The following is a 13,972-nucleotide window of genomic DNA, read 5'->3' on the forward strand; positions in this document are numbered from 1 at the left end:
TGCGTAGACATCAACTAGCTTTTCCTCCAAATCATAGATGGCAAGATCCGGAACCACTTCATAAACTCAACGAACGAGAAGCACATGCCTATTCACAATCTTCCACAAAGAGATCACTAGAGCACAAACCGACAAGCCAACTAGGAGGGTTACACTCCAAGAATAACAAGCTCACATTCTCTCACTCAAACAAATCATAATGGAGATCTCAACACTATGCAAGGATGCAAATCAACAACAACAAAGGTGTTTAAATCCTTCACACTAAAATCCTACCAAAGCAACAAGTGTTAGTGATGAATTATGAAGGAAGAACAAAGGAGAGAATCAACAAATGTACTTGAAGATCTAGATCTAATGGGTCCCTCTCACTTAGAGGAGGAATCGATCGGTGAAGATTGTAGATCTAGATATCCTCTTCCAAAGCCCTCGAGGAGATGCAAGAATTATAAGAGGGAAGGGAGAGGAAACAAGCTTTTCAAGGTTAACAATAAAGTATGAGAAAGAGAGGAATGATTGAACTTACCTCCTCAAGGAAGAAGAATGGCTATTTATAGTTTTGCAATGTCCATGCCCTAAAATACCATTTCACAAGCCTATATGTAACCGTAGTAGCTCAAAATTTGAAAAAACTTTACTAAAACCCATATCACTAGAACTTACCGAAAAGTCGAAACTCGATAAAAGATAATAGAACATCAACATCAAATATTGAACCCTAGATTAGTAGGTGGTCACAAAAAATGAGCAACCGTAATAATGTGCAAGTCCATGAAAATAGAGAAACCATACACATACCAACATGCAAAAGCGATATTCTCCGTAGCTTTGTATCAGCGCAAATGGCATTTCAAGGGCACCGTAAAGTCTCTACTGCATGTGCTAAAATTGAATTCCAACGATGAACGGATATCCATTCTAGCTCGTAAGTGTAGATGCACCCATTATTTAAAAAAATACATTTTAAAGTATTGAAAAATTTCAAAAAAATTATAGGCGTACATCTGAACATTCTACATCCGCACACGAAATTCCGTGAAAAAGTGACATTTTTGTGACTTGTGTAAGAAAGACAATTTTTTGCTCCAAAATAGCTTCTCACGAGGATATGTTTTTGTCTCTTCTGGACACCCACAAAAAATATCTTGTTTTCTTTCACAAACTTATGTGTGTGAACATAGGAGATCAACATGTACACCTAGAATTTATTTTATAGATTTTTCAAACATTTCAAAATGCATTTAAAATACAGTTCTCATAATAGTTACATTATGGACCTATGAACAAAAGCACCATATCGAGGGCGAAAGCCTACACATCCTGAACAAACATGTAACCTAAGTGGTCTTCTCCGTAGGCTTGTCAAAACGCATTTCAAGCACCATGTGAAGCTTGGAATAATGTGTCAAAGTGGATTTGAATTTTCAGAAGTGGTTACGATTGTATCACGTGAAGCTTAGAATCATTTTACATTTCCCCTAGCTACACGGTGTGGCTGCCCCTAGCTGAGAAAGACCACGCTCAGGCGATCGCAACCATCTCCCGCCATGTCATCGATCCGCACCTCTCCGATCAAACGAACAGCAGCCCTCCATCCCCATCCAACGCTTCACAAACCATCCCCTTCCACCTCTCCTCCCAGCCACGTCACTGATCCGCGCCAAACCCTCTCTACGAATCACAGGCCGGGAATCCAGCATCCTCAGCCCCCTCTCCACCATAAATACCCAACCCCTCACCGCTCCATCTCCATCGCCTCAAAAATTCCCCAATCCCTCTCGAATCTCACCTTCAGCAAAGCACTCACCGTCAGCCATGTCGGGCCGTGGCAAGGGAGGCAAGGGGCTCGGGAAGGGCGGCGCGAAGCGGCACAGGAAGGTGCTCCGCGACAACATCCAGGGCATCACCAAGCCGGCGATCCGGCGCCTGGCGCGCAGCGGCGGCGTGAAGCGCATCTCCGGGCTCATCTACGAGGAGACCCGCGGCGTGCTCAAGATCTTCCTCGAGAACGTCATCCGCGACGCCGTCACCTACACCGAGCACGCCCGCCGCAAGACCGTCACCGCCATGGACGTCGTCTACGCGCTCAAGCGCCAGGGCCGCACCCTCTACGGATTCGGCGGCTGAGCCACCGCTGGTGGTCCTCGCGTTTGTGTGTTAGGGTTTCGATGGGAATTAGGCTTGTGGGCTGGTGGCCGTTCGGTGTGTAGCTGCTGCGTCCTGGTGCTTGTAATGAGTTTCCCCATTCGAATTGAGAAATTGGTTTCGTGTGATGATCCATCTCGCAGTCAGTTTGGTTCGATCTACTGATTTGCTCTGACCACTGTGATGTCGAATCTGCGATGGCTACCGAGCGAATTCGGGTTTCAGCACTCTGTTCAGATTTAGTCCCCCGGCTAATTAAAGTGCAGTTTTGTTATGTTCTGATGAAGGTCGTGGTAGTTATCGCGTGATACACGTGATAAGCTACTTTCAAACAAACAAAAGGTCGTGGTAGTTTAAACCCGTTTTTTGAACTTGCATTTTAAACTTCTGATGAAGTAGAACGCTCTGAATATTTGTGCCCCAATGTAGTCATTCAGAACGAGAAGGAGATTGTGCGAATCACTCGTCGTTGGCTGAAGTCTGGGAGCGTTAACACTTGAGCAGAATGTTCAGTTAGCCTGTGTTTAGACTTCGGTAGGATCTGCGAACGCAACACTGTGTTTCACTAAGTATTGGGGCTTAACCTTGACCTGTACGATGGTTACGACACGATCTAATGTCTCTAGGTCCTATTTACAGCTGTGCTTGTTCAGCTCATTTTACATTTTACTCCATCATGCTCTGCTAGTATCTCAATCTTTCAACATTCAGATTGGCAAGGTTTTGTCATTGACGCTCTGCTTTGCAGCCGAGCTGAATACACATTGGTGCCTCCGGCGCCCTTCCCTGTTCAAAAAAGAACAAACACATGATCTAATGGCGTGATACATTAGCTAATTAGTTATGTAACTTGTTTACTTCTAGTGTATTTTAGATGATGGGATGTGAGTCACAAATTATGGAAAAACACTAGTAGTCCGTTTACTTCTCTTGATTTGGATGGAATAACCCTCAGATATCTCGGAAATCTCCTCATTTTTGCCTAGATTAAAAACTCCCTTTCATATTAGTGTATTTTTTTGGAAGAGTATTTGAGGGATGGTAGGCTATTGGACTCATCTCCAAACTTTGTGGTGGAAATACGGGAGAAATAAACAATGCCTTAATGGGATGAGTGCGTTCGTTGTGTGCCACAAAAGGTTGATAGTGCAAAAAATGCTTTTATCCGTGAACGGGAGTTTGCTTCAATCGTCGATTTCTTGCTTTAAGATTCGTGTCACACAAATGGATTGGAGTGCGATTTTTTTTTTTTTGAAGAAACCAACATGACTTTACTACGAAGATTTATTAATCACCAACCAAATACTACATTGTTTATCAGTCGCTTAAAATAAAGCTTGGGGCTTCCAATCACAACACTCACTAGCTAGATCATGTAAAACCTAGTTGACTTTCCTCGAACAATGAGTGACACAAAATAGATACAATCCACGAAAATAGCTGATGATTCATTCCACCGCACTTCATCCCCTGTACAACCTTCAATAGTTTCCATCGAGTCTAATTCGGCCCGAATAACATTGAACCCCATACTTTTAGGTAACCCTTCTCGCATTGTCAACGCCTTTGCCATTGCTGCAAAAGTTACATGGGGGCAAATACAAGCATTTTGTACCCAGAATGTTACCTGGTGACCTCTTAACACAATCCCAATTGAACCTGCACGAACTATGAAAAGAAGCGGCAACTTTCATTCTTCTTTCCAAAAATTTCGTTCATCTACTAATAATCACCATCAATACAGAAAGCGTTAAATTAATAAAATATACATATAGATCTTTCGATCATACAGCGCGACTATAGCTAGACATAGATAAGTCATCTGCCCAAAGGGCCAACATACTAGAGCAACCATGGTCGCTGATAACAACCGAAGATCGGAAGACATCGATCCGAAACAACACCAATAAAGTTGAAAACCGACCGGTTTGCTAGGAGATCCATCGGGCACACAACTCCACGCACCCTCCGCTAGTCGCTAGATATCACCACCAGAGTAAGGATAGGGCGGGAAGAAACTTATTTTGAGTGCATGCATGATGTAGTTGCACCTTTACCATCCTTAAGAAAGACACCGAAAAAAACAACCTAAACAAAGAATGAGAACCCTTCCACCGGCGAGGGCCATGGTCTGCAACACCTCCGAGGCCCCAAGGTCACCGGAGGTGGAGCAAAGCGTCGTCGTCGCTGACGAGGGGACGAAAACCCTCGATGAGTTTACTTAGGCCGCCACCGGTAGCCTCTATCCGTGGACATGTACCGGTTCGTGGAACTCAACGTATCTTTAGGCTACTGTAGCGGTGTAAACGGATAGGATAATTTCCGCACTAAAATCGTTTCAATATCCCGTTCCGAGAATACATATCCGATCCAATCCGTTTGCATCAATGTTTAAAATAGCGCGCTATTTCTCCGCTAATACCACGCAATAGCATATTTGGAGGGTCTACGCTAAATTTTAGTAATTTTGCTCGCTATAGCGCTATTTGTGAAATAGCATGATATATCGTGCTAAAACTTCATAGCGTTAGCGCGCTATTTTTTCAATCTAAGTTGCTTTCACTTTTTCGTGGTGATGAACTACAATATGTTGGTTCTTTTTCTAGATTAGAACCTAATATACGCTAATGGTGATGATTCTTAATAAAGAATTTATATTATGTTGTTGCCTTCTGAAAAATTAGAGATCTATTTGTTGTATGTGGTTATGTATGTATGATTCAGTCATTTTTTGCACTAAATATCCAACCTTTTTAGCGAAATCCTTTATTTTTAGACTATATTTAACATTTTTTTCAAAACGCTATTTGAAATATAGCACGAAATTAGCACGATATAGCATCCATAGAGTTTAAAGGAGGCGGACGCTATTTCATTTAGCACGCTATTTTAAACCTTGGTTTGCATTCATATGCCTACATCATTTAGGAGTATGATCTGCTTCTTCTGAGTGGAAAGAGTGAAATCTGGGAGGGCAAAGAATACAATTCTGAGAAGATTCGGGAACATGTGGATTTTTTACTTGTAGTTCGCGCTAGAATATAGCCCCAGATAACGAAGCACAAGAAAAACACGCCATTAATGGGGACACAGACAATAATATTTTCATAACCGACAAAAAAAAAAAAATCGGTGCCGAACCGAGCCGGCCACAGGGGCCCTGTGCTGGACTAGATCCACGCCGGCGGAACGCGCGTCACCGCCCCCCTCCCCGGCTCGACCAAATCGCCGGAGCCACCCGACTGCCGCTCCGCTGTTCCCATCCCGCCGGCCACCCCACCTCCTCCCCTCAGCTCCCCCCACCTCGCACCCCGGCCCTACCACCACTCCACCAACCCACACCACACGGCGGCCCTACTTCTCGCGCCGATCGCGCGCCCGCTCGCCCAACCTCCTGCCGCCCCAGATCTGGTGGACCTCCGCCTTGCCACCGCTCGCGAACTCGATCGTGGGGGGCCGGCCAGGTCGGTCCATGGTTTCCGCCGGCGCGCAGGTGGGCTTGCTAGCGGCGTGCGTGGTGCTCTTCGTCCCCATGGGCCTCGCCGGGTGGCACCTCAGCCGCAACAAGGTGCTCTTCTTCTCCGGCGCGCTCTTCGTCTCCCTCGCCGTCGGGGTCCACCTCTCCCCCTACCTCCCCTCGCTGCCCCACCTCCTCATCTCCTCCTTCCACCCGCTCCACCCCGCCTCCCCCTCCTCCTCCTCCGCCTCCTGCCTCTCCCTCCTCCACCGCGTCACCTGGTCCCCCGCCTCCCCCGCCACCGCCCGCGCCTGGTCGTGGCCGCCCTCGCTCGCCTCCACCTGCGGCTTCGCGCGCCTGACGCGCCACGACGCGTCCACCCTGCTCAACGGCTCCTGGGTCATGATCGCGGGGGACTCGCAGGCGCGGCTGCTCGTGCTCGCGCTGCTGCGCCTGCTGCTCGACCCGGCCGCCGCGGCCGCCGCCGAGCCGGACCTCTTCCGCCGCCACAGCGACTACCATGCCGCCGTCCCCGCGCGCGGCATCTCCGTCGACTTCATCTGGGCGCCCTTCGAGGCCAACCTCACGCGCCTGCTCCGCGAGGACCTCCGCCTCGCGCCCCGCGCCCCCGACGTGCTCGTGCTCGGCTCCGGCCTCTGGCACATGCTCCACGTCACCGACGCCGCGCAGTACGGCGACGCGCTCGCGTCCATCGCCGACGCCGCCAACTCCCTCCGCTCCTCGCTGCCCGTGCCGCCGCCGCCGCACATGTTCTGGCTCGGCCTGCCGCACCTCGTCAACCCGATGCTCAACACCGAGGCCAAGCGAGCGCGCATGAACGACACCATCCTCCAAGCTTACGACCGTGAGGTGGACGAGAGGTGCATCTTGCGCCGCGACGGTGGCCCGTTCCGGCTGCTCGACGTGGGAAAACTCACCCGGGGATGTGAATGCACGCCTGACGGGATGCACTATGACGGCGTGGTGTACGATGCTGTCATGCATATCATGTTCAATGCGCTATTGATTGAATCGCAGCAAAGGATCTGAGTGCTGGTAGGGGTCCTTGAAGCAGGTGTGCTCCCAACCCCCTCTTCTTTTGGATCATCACCATACGCGGTGTTAACTAGAATGTGTTGTGAAATACTAGGAAGGTTCTTTTCATTGCTTCAACATTTTGGTTGCGTGCCAGAGGTCGCCATTGGATGGCTCGACATTAGAGTGTAATATAGGGACATCTTAGAACCATACCCTTTTTGGCTGAATGAATGGCAAACTGAAATGATGTATTGTATACCTTTTCTCTCTGGTAATAACTATAAGATGGTGACTGACATGTAGGAGAGAACATATTGAGTGAATACTAGGAAATATTCAACTTCCTTTCTCTGGCAATTGTTCGTTTTATTGTTACTAATCATGCATAGATGCTCTATAAATCGTTTAGTGACGCTTTCAGCATTCGGATCGGGAGTCAGAATCGCAGACTTATCCAATTTTACAAACTTGGGATATATGGGTAAATGTCAAGCTGATTCTCAGGTGATGAGTTGCATAATGATGGTGTGGTGTACGACGCTGTCATGCATATCATGCTCAATGCATTAGTGATTGAATTGCAACAAAGGATTTGAGTACTGGTAGGGGTTCTTGAAGCAGGTGTGCTCTCAACTTTTTTTTTTTTTGGATCATTACCATATGCGGGTAATTAGAATGTGTTGTTAAATAGGAAGGTTCTTTTGAATGGTTCAACATTTTGGCTGTGTGCCAGAAGTCTCCATTGGATGGCTTAACATTAGAGTGTAATATAAGGACATCTTAGAACCACACTGTTTTTCGCTGAATGACAAACTGGAATGACGTACTGTATACTTTCTCTCTGGTAACAACTAAGATGGTAACTCTGATATGTATAGGAGAGGACATATTGACTAAACACTAGGAAATGTTCAACTTCCTTTTTCTGCCAATTGTTTTCTTGTTATTACTCATGCATAATGTTCTAGAAGTTGTTTGGCGATGCTTTCAGCACTCAGGATTGGAAGTCAGAATCACAGATTATCCAATTTGGCAAACTTAAGATATATGCGTAATTGTCGACTTGATGCTCAGATGACCGTTAATGTACTTATATCCTTTCGACATAGTTATGTACTACTTCTCACCATTATTTGGGGTATTTCTAACATTGTCATGATTTTGAAGCTATAATCCTATGAATGTACTACATGCTGAATGCATCACACGATGTTGAACACATGCATAGAACACAGTGACTATTTTGTAAAGAAGGTTACATTAAGAGTACAAATGATGTATGTATATCATTCCACTAGCTCTAATGGAATTAGTCTTTTTTTTTCTAGGAAATGTACTGTATACTTTTTTTCTCTAGTAATAACTAAGATGGTGACTCTGACATGTAGGAGAGGACATATTGAGTAAATACTAGGAAACATTCAACTTCCTTTTTCTGGCAATTGGTCTTCTTATTGTTATTAATCATGCATAAATGTTCTATGAATCGTTTGGTGACGCTTTCAGCATTCGGATCGGAAGTCAGAATCACTGACTTATCCAGTTTGACAAACTCGAGTAATATGTTTAAATGTCAAGTTGATTCTCAGAGGACTGTAAATGTACCTATATCCTTTCGATATAGTTATATACTACTCCCTCGGTTCTATAGTTCTTGTCGTGGTATTAGTTCAAAATTTTGAACTAAAACCACGACAACAGTAATGGAACAGAGATAGTACTTAACACAATTAGTTCGGGTATTTCTAACATTGGCATGATTTTGAAGCCTATAATCGTATGACTGTGCTACATGCTAATGCATCACATGATGTTGAACACACGCTATAATCGTATGGCTACATTGTAAAGAAGGTTACACTAAGATTACAAAGGATGGATGCATACTATTCCAGTAGCTCTAATCATATTACTCTTTCTTGTTTTTTGAGGAAAAATCCTGTCCATGAAGAAAAATAATTTACTTCCTTCCTTTGTGTAGTCTTTGGTCCTTCATGCTTCCTGGTAGTTAATTTATCCCGAGAACCTGTAGAAGTCCTGTAGAGAAAATATTCCTTAAATGCACTGTTAACACGTGCGATAATAAACATGTGTGCTCAATGCACTTCCTCTGTTCTGGTCTGTTCTATTAATTGTGATTCTAGTTTCAGTTTTCCTAGCTGCAAACTAGTTCCACCAGAACCGCTGAGGAGCCAATGCTTCATAGTATTTCAATTTGAAAAAATGCCATATGAACCTCGTGGCGTGTAGGAATATTTAGGTTTATCTAGGACATATTTCCTTCTTTATTATATGTGCTCATTCTTTGTTGTATAGTCCTGTTAGCAATTTCAAGCAATCCATTTGTGCCTGAAGGTATTGTTTGGCCTATATAGCATGTAATAGTGCATGGATAATCTTGCAGTAACTTCTACTTAACCTTTTTTAGGTTTTCTATTTAAATATTGATGTTAAAGATAAACTATTGTAAACTTTCATGGCTGCTCACAATTCCTTTGTTTCAATTAGCTGTTCTCCGTTTCTGGTTCACCTTGTTTTTTCTAGTTTACCAATTACCACTGAAGTGTTTGACTAAATATATAGCTGTTTTGCTACTAAGACTGCATCAAAAAAATGTTATCATCTCATGCGCATGTGTTACTTCTGCTCTAGTCATTACCTTGTTAACCAAGCCTTGGTAAGGCCCGTTAAGATCCGGACTCCAAGAAGAACCGGAATGTTCTGACAGCGAAATCAGCAGCGCGCACTGAACCGGACGCCCTAGAGCAAAGCATTATGATCCTGCTGTTCGGTTGTTTCCGAGGTGTACCCTATACTGGCTATACATGAATCTGATGTGAGCTCCCACGGTTCAAAAACCAGGAGTCCTAGTCATGCATGAACCCTGTTTCTGGATTAATTGATACTGTACAAATTTTCTTGTACTCTTATTCTAGCTGTGTCTTCCATTTATCCTCTGTTAAGGACGCGATCAATATTATGTTGGATATGCGAACCACTGGCTGAGTATAGTTTGGTTTCTTATTAAACAGATTATCTCTTCAGAAAGTTATCTGCGAGATAGCTGAATCAGGCTACTGAGCTGAGGTAAAGATCAGACTTAAGAAACTCTTGCAGTGTTTAGGAATTACATCAGCTGAAAGTCAGAATAACAAGGTCACTCATGGCCATGCAACTACATAAATTCCCAATCCTCACAAATAATTGTTTCACAGTTCATGACAATCTTACAGCTATTCCTGGAAGACCTAGCCATCGATGATGGCCCATGCTACGCACGTACTAGCGACTTAATTAGAGTACCAGTCATTGAACCAGGGCAGCAAGCTGTCGATTTCGTCGAAACCGCCAATCCAAGGCAGGCCCGGCTCCATGAACGCCAGGGGGATCGGGGACATGGCGGCGTAGGCCAAGTCCATCGCACCAGGCGGCGCCGGTGCGTTCTGCAGCAGAAGCGCACGCGCCACGGCCGGCTTACTCTCAGTCCACGCTGCCTCGCCGACCTCCTCTTTCACCACGTTGCCGGCGGCGATGGCCAGCGGTGGGCCGGCCAGGACAGGCATGTCCAGCTTGCCGTCGGCGTGGCATGACGAGCCTGTCGTGGCGCTCTCCTCGTCGTGGGCGACCAGCGCGAGCTCGTCCGGCTTCGTGGCGTCCGACGTTGTGCTGGCGGAGGGGCGGTGGCGCCTGCGGCGCGCGGCGGCAGCGCGGCTCGCGCCGGTGAACTTCTTCGCGATCGTGCTGTGAAAGTAGTTCTTGACGGCGAGGTCTGTTCTTCCCGGGAGCTGGGCGGCGATGACGGACCAGCTGTTGGATCAAATTGCAGCCAAAGCAGGATCAGATTATTAAAGAAGCACAATGTTTAATTAGCTCCGATAAACAGTTAACTTCTGAAGAAATAGCACTGGAGATGGCAGAAGAAACCGCCATATGTGAAGTGCACTCTAGGTAGTCGACGACATTAGGACATGGTTTTACTTTCAGGCGTACCTGCTTCCCCTCTTGCTGTACATCTCGCAGATGACCATCTCCTCGGCCGGCGTGAAGTTGCCGTGCTTCAGGCCTGGACGGAGGTAGTTCAGCCACCGCGATCGGCAGCTCCGGCCGCAGCGCTGCAGCCCTGCCAATTCATGAAGAAACTAATCAGAAATGATGCTTCGGCAACAGTAAAGTGAGCGTCGATTAGCTTATGCACGTCCTACCAAAATGCCAGCGATCATTTCAAATTTGAACATGAGAGGTGTTTGTGTGCAGGACGCTACTGGTATTCTGAATGGAAAAAATGGCCAAACACTAGAACAAGAATAGGATATCTGCCTCAACTCCTGACACAAACATTGGAAGCGCAAATTCGACACAAAACATCTCAAGTAACTCTAAGATAAACTGGGAATATTAGAAACGAAAGCAAAGTATGCATTTTGTGCAACTAAGATAAACCTATGAGACCATAAAAGCTGGACCAGTCTCTACTGCACATGTCCTGAAATAAAACATGCTCGAAAACAACAGTAAGTAAGTTACACTATCCTGATAACTTAACTTTTCAGGAAAATCACTTGCGAGCCAAACAAACAAACATGTTTTCTTTTTCTTAAATAAATAAATAGAAGTTTACATGGGATTAGGGGAGTTAATAGAGATCGACCTAGCAGCTATATGAACAGTTAAAAATGTATGTTATGCGTGGAAACGAAAACTAACCTAAAGTCTCAGCCAATGTCTGCCAACTACGGCCAATGCCATACTTCTCAATGTGGTTTTTCATCAAGCGATCCTCTTCCTTGGACCACTTCCCCTTCTTCATCCTCCTCTTCTATTTACCACTGAACTATTTTGCTTCTCTACTGACAGAGTTTTTGCCTGTCTCCAGTAGGGGCACAAGAATGCAAATGGATGGCCCAATGGCATGGCTTATAAATACTAGTTACATAGTGGTGTGAAATACGCAATGCGTGATAGGTTTCAAATTTTCAGATTTTACTGCACTGTCATATGCAATATATCTTTCTACCTCTCGTTGTTTTATTGTGTTTGTCTTGTGTCTAAACCAACGATTCCTATATTCTCAGAAAAGAGAAAAGAGAAAAGAGAAGGGGTGAAGGGAAATGGAAGGGTAAAAGAGAGAGAATTTGACAGACGACTGATAAGACTGTAGAGGTAAAACTGTAAAAAGGAAAATAGTGGCAGTAAAGGTCACCCAGCCGTGAAGGTATTGTGTGGCAACTATATTCTCCTCGTATAGCTTTAGTGAATACTACTTATAGCAAGAAAGCATTGTAATAATACTTCTACTACTCCTTTTGCTTTAGGGAATACCACTCTCTCCTTTCCATAATTCTTGTTGTGGTCTAGTTCGAATTTGAACTAAAACTAGAATTATGGAACCCAGGGAGTACTTATATTAGAATTTTGGGCCATGGTAGTCACTGCCCATGTCGGTTATGTACAGTTCGTTTACAGCTCTTTCGTTCTTCAGATTTTGGTTTAGCCAATTTAGTAGAGCTATTGTGGGCTTCTATATACGTCTATAACACGCCTATGTCACAATCAAATATCTACCTTCAACCAACTGTTTCTAAGAGCATCTCTATTGGCGGCCTCAATAGCGCCCTCAGTAGCTTTGCTGGGGTGCTGGCCACAAATTGGGCTCCCACCAGCGACCCCTTAAGTAACCGACAAAATTTAGAGCCCAACACAATATCCGGCAACCCCATGCCGACCCAACCCACAAGGGCTGGGTTGGGAGTGCCGGCATTCGAGGCCACGTCGGATTTCGCCTAGGGACCCCTTCCCAACTCCCAACTCCCTCCAACTCTCCCGACCGCCTCCCACCCTGGCGAATCGCCGTCTACGCAACCACCTCCAACTCTCCTACCCAGAATCGCCACCACCACCTCCGACTAAATGCCGTCTCGTTTTGGCCAGAATGGGCACTATTTCCACCGTGCTCTAGGAGCAATCCGACAGGGTAGACAAGCCCCGGCTTCTCTAGTCGCTGACACCACACGTCGATGGTCCCCTCTTGTTTGGCAGTGCATGTCCTCTTCGGCCCCGACTCACATGCACAGCAACGACGCACATCAACGTTGTTTATTCGTCTCGCCCACAAGTTTTTTGGCGTTTTGCCACAGTGGACAACGACGGCGAGACGATGATGGAGCTGTTGATGAAAGAGGAGGTTGATGTCCCCGTTGACGGTGAACGTCGACTAATGATCTTTGTAACATCCGAGGATTAGAGACTAAAAGAGGAAATAGGACGTGGGCATTACATTCGTGCCTAGAAAATCTAGGAAATTTCCGCGCTTTTAAATAAAACTTGTCAAATAGATTGGACTTCACTTAAGTTGTTGGAATTGAAGTTGAGTGTGATAAACTTCAATGTGACCTTTGCTAAAACGTATTTTTGGGTAATTTTTTTTATATCTTTTGGGTAGATCTGTAGGGTTTCGTATCAGAAAATTTAAAAATTCTAACTTAACGCAAACCCTAATATGCCCGAGATCTATCCAAGGAGTAATAAACTAACAGAGATGATATCGATGGTTGTGCCCTCAGATCACGCATCCGAGCTTGGACCTTATCAGGGTCTGTGAACTCAGCTAGCATGTGGTCAATCTCACCCCTCATCTTCATGTGTAGAAGGTACATCGTGGTCAATAAAGACTTACAGCTATCCATGTCTGTGTCTTGCGGCTTCGGGGCTTCGTGTGCTAACACCGGATGATTCGAGTAGGATCCTCATCTTCCTCGGCATGAGGTATATGAGCATACTCTGAACATAGCAGCTCTACTGACTTGTGCTGTCGTATCTCAAGGATTGCCTTGAATAGGGCCATGTGATAGGCTATGGTGATGGTTTTGGCTTCTCCGTATGGCATTATACGACTCATCAATAGTTTCATCGGTAGTTGGACCGATACTCTGCACTTGGCTAGGATTTCCCCATCATAATAGGTATACTTGATAACAGGTATCCGTGGGTCACAATGGAGTTCCCTCGACATCCCACACGGGAGAGCCGTAATTGGTCCATCATAATCACCGAGCCATCCCTCAACCTTCCTCAAAGTCCTCTTAGGAAACGTGTTCGCCATTATGGCTGTATACAAAAGCGAGAATATTAGTAGTGATGATGCATCATAATAGCTATAATAAAGAATTATCGCACTAAAATATATGGTTTTGCTATTCTCATGTGAATAATCACCATATTTCTAGAGAATCCTTTACTATTTCTACTTGACTCCTACAGGTTTCTTCCCTATACTAGGTTTTTCCAACCTAAGGTCGCAACATTTGCTCTGATACCAGCTGCGGTGACCCAGCA

The 13,972-nt window shown here is 45.4% G+C and overlaps 2 protein-coding genes and 1 pseudogene across 2 annotated transcripts; 2 read left to right on the forward strand and 1 right to left on the reverse strand.

Moving 5' to 3' along the window:
- The first annotated feature begins 1,815 nt into the window (after nt 1-1,815).
- Nucleotides 1,816-2,127, forward strand: LOC124705748 (histone H4-like). Its single transcript, XM_047237452.1, has one exon. It carries the CDS (start codon nt 1,816-1,818, stop codon nt 2,125-2,127), a length of 312 nt encoding a protein of 103 aa, XP_047093408.1.
- A 3,490-nt stretch (nt 2,128-5,617) lies between these two features.
- On the forward strand, nt 5,618-6,938 carry LOC124650037 (protein ALTERED XYLOGLUCAN 9-like). The gene has a single exon (XM_047189604.1). The coding sequence runs from the start codon at nt 5,618-5,620 to the stop codon at nt 6,650-6,652; it is 1,035 nt and encodes a 344-aa protein (XP_047045560.1). The 3' UTR covers nt 6,653-6,938.
- A 2,992-nt stretch (nt 6,939-9,930) lies between these two features.
- Nucleotides 9,931-11,447, reverse strand: LOC124647667 (annotated as a pseudogene).
- Nucleotides 11,448-13,972: the final 2,525 nt, after the last annotated feature.

Source organism: Lolium rigidum, chromosome 4 (genome assembly GCF_022539505.1).
Source record: "Lolium rigidum isolate FL_2022 chromosome 4, APGP_CSIRO_Lrig_0.1, whole genome shotgun sequence".
Classification (NCBI taxonomy): Eukaryota; Viridiplantae; Streptophyta; class Magnoliopsida; order Poales; family Poaceae; genus Lolium; species Lolium rigidum.